General features: G+C 35.4%; 1 protein-coding gene across 1 annotated transcript; it reads left to right on the top strand.

Moving 5' to 3' along the window:
• The first annotated feature begins 2,425 nt into the window (after nucleotides 1-2,425).
• On the top strand, nucleotides 2,426-3,346 carry Vom1r41 (vomeronasal 1 receptor 41). Its single transcript, XM_039097305.1, has one exon. The coding sequence runs from the start codon at nucleotides 2,432-2,434 to the stop codon at nucleotides 3,344-3,346; it is 915 nt and encodes a 304-aa protein (XP_038953233.1). The 5' UTR covers nucleotides 2,426-2,431.
• Nucleotides 3,347-8,935: the final 5,589 nt, after the last annotated feature.

Below are 8,935 nucleotides of genomic sequence, written 5' to 3'. Positions count from 1 at the left end.
TTTGCATTGTAATTTCATATTTCCTCTCTTACCCTCCTGTAGATTCCTCAACATGACATTTGTCTGCATCTTTTGATCTTCTTTCTGCTTTCACAGCCCATAACCTCTTTCTCTTCACCCAAATTTATATGCAAATGTCCCTGTCTGACAAATGGCATGTGACCTTGGATTTCCTGAATCTGTAACCTTCCTGAATTGTTTGCAAGTCCATTTGGTACCTCAATATTTTTCACAATTTTATTTCTGTTTATAGATGAACACAATTCCATGCTTCAGATACATCTTATTTCTATTATGTGCTGGTGAACCTCAAGGATGGACACCATCTCTTTGCTATTGTGAATAAAACAGTAGCTTACATGGATATGGAAGCATCTCTATGGTAGGATATTGATTTCTTTGAGTACAGCACAAAAATAATATACCTATGTTTTATGGTGATTCTTTTTTAACTTCTTGAGATAACTTTATATTTATTTCTACAATGAATGTAGTAATTTTTCCTCATACCAGTATATAAAAATGATTAACCCCCCATCATGGTCAGCATTTTTATTGTATATTACCTTGATGGAAATCATTCTAAGGTGTACGATGTTGTTTCAAATTATTTGTAATTTCATTTCCTAGAAAGCTCTTAATGTTGACTACATTTTAAAAGATTTGTGGCACATTTGTAATTCTTTAAAGGAATCTGTGTCCATGCCATTGCCATGTTGACTGAAACTTTGTGAAAATGTTTATCTTTATCTTCCTCTCTAAATTCTAGGTATTAAGTTCCTAATTAGCTTCCAGAATTCAATGTTTTTCCCCAACTCTGTATGTAATATTTTCATCTGTAGTCACATATCCTTAAAGTACAAAACCTTTTAGTTCTATACAGTTCTAACTCATTAATATTTTGGTGGATTGTCAGTGTTGTTGAGTCATGTTGCCTCTACCTAAATATCGAATGGCTAATATTTTCCTCTACTAGTTTTAGCATTCAGCTTTTGAATAATTTACCATTAATTTTTGGCATGATTAGGGTACCTAAATGTAATCCTGTTTTCTAAATGTGAATATGCATTTTACACAAAGTCATTCAGGATCAGAAGTTCTAAACACTAAGTCATCCTAAAAAACATTCAAGAAACTATGATTGCGTATATTCAAATTCTTCCTAAGGACTTCTGAGGTTAAACACAGCAATTATAGGGAAACACATTCAGAACCATCATGTATCTATTTTAGTTGAAACTGGCCATTCATCGTGTGGATTTGGATCCTTTTATGTCCCATGACCTTTGTAACATTATAATTGGAACTAGGTTATAATTTATCAATTATTTCTAGGATAAAACTCTACTAGTTTGAATTGTGGCTGAAACATTTTACTTCTCTTTACTGTCTATACAAGGGTCCTTATTTTGTGATATTCTTAGCAGCTTTAATTGGCACTTTTATTTATGTTCATTTATTTTGATTAATATTGAACAGTATGTGATGATTAGACATTGCAACTTTGATTTGAATTTGATTTGAGCCTTATTTTGTACATATTTTGAACATCTGATTGGTGTAGTTGTGTATAGAAAGTTGATCCAAATTTAAAACCCATCTGTCATTTGTTTTATGTCTCAGTTTTTTCAAATATACTTTCAATATTTTTATGGGATTGATGGATAAGGCACTGTTTAAAAATGCATACTACTGTTACCTTGGATTTGAACTCTGTTTCTAGTTCTTATCAGTGCCTCACAGCCATCTCCAAATCCAGCTGTAGCAGATACTAACATTCTGCCCTTGCAAGCTATCATACTCACATGCAACCAACCCCAGGACACATACATAATTTAAAAAAAAAGCAAATTTAAAAGACAATATTTTTACACATTCTGAGAATTAACCCAAATACGATTTTAATTATCTGTTGATTCATTTAATGAAGTTTGAATTCTGTCTCTTGTAAATTTCATAAATAATGGCATATCTTAAAAATTCTCTTGGAAATTTTCTTCAATAATCAATCCCAAATCATTGTAGTTGTTCAAAAACAATGAAAATATTAGTCATTTGGGGAACTATTGGGGACAGAGTTTTGCTTTTAATAGCATTGACTGTCCTGGAACTAACAATGTGGACCAGTTTAGACTCAACTTCATATGTCTGCGTCAATATCTTGATTGCTATGTTATAGATCATGTAACACCTTTTCCAGTGAAAATGTAAGTCTTCAGTAGTTACTTCTAAAACTTTCTATTTAATAATAGAGAATATTTCCTTTAATAAAGATCAAAGTTTAGGCATTTTTTTTCAGGGGGAAATGTATATAAATACAATAAAATGATAAATATATTATTTTAGTTAACAGCATGAAGTAATGCAAACTTGTACTGTATTTCTCCTGCCTTGTATCAATAATAGCATTATTTTCTTTATAGGACTCAAAATGGCTTTTGAAAATATTGTACTAGGAATTTTCCTCTTCTCCCAGATTACAGTGGGAATGATTGGCAATTCCTCAATACTAGTTTATTATGTCATTTTGAAACTCACTGGAAAACATTTAATGCCTAAAGACCTGATCATAGAGCACTTGACTTTTGCCAATTGCCTGTTTATCATCTCAAAAGGCATTCCACAGACACTGTCAGATTATGGATATAAAAATTTTCTAGATGACTTTGGATGTAAATTGATAATATATATTTACCGAATAACCAGGGGAATGTCCCTTTATGCTATGTGCCTATTGAGTTGCTTCCAAGCAATCACAATCACCCAGAAAAATTCCAGATGGATGATGCTTAAACACAGAGTCACCAAGTACCTTGGTCCCTCTTGCTCATTCAGCTGGCTTGTACAATTATTGCTAAACATCTTGGCTGCAACAAGAGTGTCAGGCCCTCGTTACAACAAAAATACAACTAGCAGGATGATTCATGGGTACTGTTCATGGTTTGCTTCAGGCAATTTTGCAACTGTGATGTATTTATTCTTATTGTGCTTCTCTGATGCTGTGTGTCTGGGTCTCATGGCCTATTCAAGTGTCTCCATGGTGAGTATCCTCTGCAGACATAAGAAACAAGTCAAACATATCCATACTGCTCAACACTTTCTAAAAGTCTCTCCTGAAGACAAAGCCACACAAACTATCCTCATCCTGGTGTGCACATTTGTTCTATCTTACTCATTCTCCTCTCTTTTGGTAATCTTTACGACCTACTCCAAATATCCAATGCTATGGGGAGTAAGTATATTTACATTCCTAGAAATATGCTTTCCCATATTTTGCCCCTTTGTTCTCATCAGCAGCATGAAGTCTAGGTGCAGTATATTTTTACCCTGCTTTGGTAAGAGTTAGATTTTTCAAAAAATGAGATGATTCCTCATTCTTACCTTTTTTATATATTGCCATATGCTATTATCTGTTGTGCAATGTTAAGACATCAGTTTAAAAATACAAAGCTTTCTATAACTGACTCAGATATTATGTAGTATCATCAGTAGATTTTTCTTTTGTAATTTTAGGATATTTTTACAGAAATTATTAGCCAATAATATATATGTATGGTTAGAATATTATATAAAATGTTGGTCAAAGTATGGGTGAACATGAAAAAATACATTGGGAAGACCAGCCATTATCTAATTGGTCATGGAATGATTTTTTGTTTGTGTGTTTGTATATGTGTACAACATCATTTTTATTTTTATAAATGTTTATTTTTCATGCATGTGTTTGTGTATGACATGTATAAAATACCAGCACAGTATAGAATATGGCATTACATCTTAGGACTTCAGTTACTGATAGTTTAGAGCCATTATTAAGTGATGGAAAGAAAACTAGGACCTCTAGAGTATCAGTCAGTGCTAGTGAGTCCCAAAATTTCTGTCCATACCTGAACTATTCTGATAATATTTAAACTTTTTAATTTTGTATATATTTGTGTACATAATGTAAGTTTGTACAGAACATACATTCCGCCTGTTCACATAGACAAGAAAATGTGGTTAATTCTCTGTAAATGTAGTTAAAAGTGGTGGTGAGACTCTCTTAAGTTTGCTAGGAACTTTACGAAATCACTAAAAGCTTTAAAAAATGTGAATCCGTTCTACGTCCCCAAGCTGTTGTTTATTGTTTCACATTTTGGGGGTAGAGGGCTATTTATTAAAACTTTACACCAGCCTTGAGATAGTATCATGCATATTCAAATGAGTCTTCTCTCCTCAATTGAACCTTGCTGAAACACCCTAAGAGTCATATGGACAATGAAGTCTAACAAATACAAATACATACTGTCAACTTGACACTCACACATGTGATTTTTATGTGTAATAATGAGTCATTTAATAAAAGTCTATACTTTGAGGTTAAAGTGTCACAGGGTTCCCAAATTTAAAATGCATAATTACACATTAAGAGATAAATTAATACATACCACAATTGATCTATCAGTCCCAAAACAGAAACAACAAACACACACCCAACACACACACACACACACACACACACACACACACACACGCACACACGCACACACACACACATACAATAGCACACATGTATATATCTACCTCCTTTTCTTATCTGTTTATGTAAACCCCCAAATATCTTGACTCATGATATATTTTAGTCCCACTCCAAAAATTTTTTATTACATCATAGTTAAAATGGTAGATCGTGGACCAGGATGGGGATGTGGGAAGGGATAACTAACACTAAGAATCCTTGCAAAATCCATAAGATAGGTCTGTGAATGACTGTCTGTGTGAGGGTTTCTTTTGTATTATGCTATGCAGAATGCTATGCCCAGCTTTGAAGCTGTAAAAAGCAACATGTGAGAAGCCTTCATTGAGTTTTTGGTTTGAATGTTTGGAGATTCCCAAAACAATACAGACTATTGACATTGTTCTTGGTTATGAACCAGAAATTGATGGCAAAACCCTCTTGCTGAGGACAATGTACACTTTTGATATAGGGAATGAAAAATCAAGTTCACAAAGACTAAAATGATTCATTCTTGCTATATAAATTCCATACCACCTGAGATGGATTTAGGATATTGGTGGAAGGAAATCATTAACAGTCTTAACCTGCTGTGAACGCTATGAACTACAACAATGACCGTCTTAGTAGGATACTTCCATTGCTACATTGCAAACACAATAGTTATTGTGATAAGCAGTCATTTTTTGTTTGGATTTTGTGCTTCCCGTGTAGTAAAAGTTCTCAATTAATGAGTTGTAACCATTGCAAAACAATTATTTCCAATGCTTTTAGGAATTGAATCACTGCTCAGTAGCAAAATTAGATTTGTGACAACGAAAATAAATTTATGGTTGCAGGTCCCTAAGACTGTATGATATATGTGTTCTGTGATCCACAGATTGCGAACCACTGCTCTACAGGAAACCTGGGATTGAAAATTGGGCATTATATACATATGTAACATTAAAAAATTTCATCAGCCTACTATATTTTAAAATATTCCTATAACCATAATCTGATCTTAAGACTATACAAAAAATGTGTACATTATAATTCATTTGAAAGGAATTGCAGAGCAAACAAACCCCAAATAAGAGGCTATACCTTATCTATCCATACAAATTAGTTTATGAACATGGCAGGATCTACAACATAGTTTATAAAGAGTGTGTGGCAACTGTACAGTAAAAATTAATCTATCTTTTAGAAAATGTGGCTTGAAGAAAGAAAAAGAAAGACTATTCAACACATCTTTTTCTTTCATGACCAGCATCATAGTTTTTCTTCAGAGTTAAAAGATACCTCAAGGATGTCTGGATATTGGGAAAGGTTCTCAGTTCTTCCACATTTACCAATGTCATGTAAACAGATTCATGTTCTTAGCTTGTTTCTTCCTTGTGACTCTGAATTCACAGAGATGGTTTCTTCCTAAATATTCCTAAATGCTTGATTCCTTTTGTTCCTGTAATTCAGTCATATTTATACTGACAAATAATTGGTAGAAAGTAATTTAAAAGTTTCTCAGTCCCTTATGTGGACAGTGTTTTGAATATACATTTGAGCTAAAAAACACTCCTGTAAGCACACAACATTGCACAGAAACAGGCACGCTGAAAGGCAAAAGGGCCTGGCAATGAATGAGGAACATGACAGATGGAGTATTACAGCAGCATAGTGGCCTTATAATTGCCATTTATCTATGAATTCTGATCCTGTGTTCTCACACATGACTCATTCCATAGTTTTCAAACTTCTCCTGATTTCCATGGTTTTGGATCCCAAATGCTTCAGTGAACAATGTTTAACAATAATCAGTGGAATGACGCAAAGGGCTAGAGGCACCCAAGAAGAGTCTGAAGCAAAAGATAAAAGACAGAGGGTGAACAAGGCTGATATCTCTCCAGAGAGAAAGCAGATGCTTTTTCTTATGCTTAAACATGGTGTTTGATAGACATTATATGAAGATTGTGGTTTGACTATAAATTACAAAGTTTGATCAAAGTGAGTAGGTTTGTATTCTCTCTTTCTTTTTTAACTATCTTTTCTATTTTTTGCTATTTAAATTAAGAGTTTAATGCCTGACCCCAAGTCAAGTAAACTACTTCATGTGTGTATATATATATATTTTTCTTTATTAACTTGAGTATTTCTTATTTACATTTTGATTGTAATTCCCTTTCCCGTTTTCCAGGCCAACATCCCTCTAACCCATCCCCCTCCCCTTCTATATGTGTGTTCCCCTCCCCTTCTTCCCCCCATTACCGCTCTTCCACCAACAATCACGTTCACTGGGGGTTCAGTCTTGACAGGACCAAGGGCCTCCCCTTCCACTGGTGCTCTTACTAGGCTATTCATTGCTACCTATGAGGTTGGAGCCCAGGGTCAGTCCATGTATAGTCTTTGGCTAGTGGCTTAATCCCTGGAAACTCTGGTTGATTGGAATTTTTGTTCATATGGGGTCTTGAACCCCTTCAAGGTCTTCCAGTCCTTTCTCTGATTCCTTCAATGGGGGTCCCGTTCTCAGTTCAGTGGTTTGCTGCTGGCATTCGCCTATGTATTTGCAGTATTCTGGCTGTGTCTCTCAGGAGAGATCTACATCCAGTTCCTGTCGGCCTGCACTTTTGCTTCATCCATTTTTTTCTAATTGGCTGGCTGTATATTTATGGGCCACTTGTGGGGCTGGCTCTGAATGGGTGTACCTTCTTCCTCCGTTTAAAACTTTGCCTCCCTATCCCCTCCCAAGGGTATTCTTGTTCCCTTTTAAAAAAAGGAGTGAAGCATTCGCATTTTGATCATCTGTCTTGAGTTTCATGTGTTCTGTGCATCTAGGGCAATTCAAGCATTAGGGCTAATATCCACTTTTCAATGAGTGCCTACCATGTGTTTTTTCCGTGATTGGGTTACCTCACTCAGGATAATATTTTCCAGATCCATCCATTTGCCTATGAATTTCGTAAAGTCATTGCTTTTGATAGCTGAGTAATATTCCATTGTGTAGATGTACCACATTTTTTGTATCCATTCCTCTGTTGACGGGCATTTGAGTTCTTTCCAGCTTCTGGCTATTATAAATAAGGCTGCTATGAACAGAGTGGAGCATGTGTCTTTGTTATATGTTGGGGCATCTTTTGGGTATATGCCCAACAGAGGTATAGCTGGGTCATAAATGTCCAATTTTCTGAGCAACCTGCAGACTGATTTACAGAACATTTGTACAAGTCTGCAAGCCCACCAACAATGGACTAGTGTTCCTCTTTCTCCACATCCTCGCCAGCATTTGCTGTCACCTGAGTTTTTGATCTCAGCCATTCTCACTGGTGTGAGGAGAAATCTCAGGGTTGTTTTGATTTGCCTTTCCCTTATGACTAAAGATGTTGAACATTTCTTTAGGTGTTTCTCAGCCATTCGGCATTCCTCAGCTGTGAATTTTTTTTTTTTTGGTTCTTTTTTTTCAGAGCTGGGGACTGAACCCAGGGCCTTTTGCTTCCTAGGCAAGTGCTGTACTACTGAGCTAAATCCCCAACCCCTCAGCTGTGAATTCTTTGTTTAGCTCTGAACCTCATTTTTAATAGGATTATTTGTCTCCCTGCGGTCTAACTTCTTGAGTTCTTTGTATATTTTTTAGATATAAGTCCTCTATCTGTTGTAGGATTGGTAAAAATCTTTTCCCAATCTGTTGGTTTCTGTTTTGTCCTAACCACAGTATCCGTTGCCTTACAGAAGCTTTGCAGTTTCATGAGATCCCATTTGTTTGATTCTTGATCTTAAACATAAGCCATTGGTGTTTTGTTCAGGAAATTTTCTCCAGTGCCCATGTGTTCGAGATACTTCCCCACTTTTTCTTCTTTTAGTTTGAGTGTATCTGGATTGATGTGGAGGTCCTTGAGCCACTTGGACTTAAGCTTTGTACAGGGTGATAAGCATGGATCAATCTGCATTCTTCTACATGTTGACCTCCAGTTGAACTAGCATCATTTGTTGAAAATGCTATCTTTTTTCCATTGGATTGTTTTGGCTCCTTTGTCAAAAATCAAGTGACCATATGTGAGTGGGTTTATTTCTGGGTCTTCAATTCTATTCCATTGGTCTATCTGTCTGTCTCTGTACCAATACCATGCAGTTTTTATCACTATTGCTCTGTAATACTACTTGAGTTCAGGGATCGTGATTCCCCAGAAGTCCTTTTATAGTTGAGGATAGTTTTAGCTCTCCTGGTATTTTTGTTATTCCAGATGAATTTGCAAATTGTTCTGTCTAATTCTCTGCAGAATTGGATTGGTATTTTGATGGGGATTTCATCTTCTGAGGTTTTCTTAAAATTTCTTTCTTCAGAGGCTTGAAGTTCTTCTTGTATAGATCTTTTACTTGCTTGGTTAAAGTCACACCAAGGTATTTTATGTTATTTGGGACTTTTAGGAAGGGTGTCGTTTCCCTAATTTCTTTTTTGGCTTATTTATC

This window comes from Rattus norvegicus, chromosome 1, assembly GCF_036323735.1.
Source record: "Rattus norvegicus strain BN/NHsdMcwi chromosome 1, GRCr8, whole genome shotgun sequence".
NCBI lineage: Eukaryota > Metazoa > Chordata > Mammalia > Rodentia > Muridae > Rattus > Rattus norvegicus.
Note: the sequence above shows the minus strand (reverse complement) of the source record. Positions and strands in the feature narration are given on the sequence as shown.

Coding starts and splice junctions, on each gene's coding strand:
- Vom1r41 (XM_039097305.1), top strand. CDS start 2,432: ATGGCTTTTGAAAATATTGTACTAGGAATTTTCCTCTTCTCCCAGATT.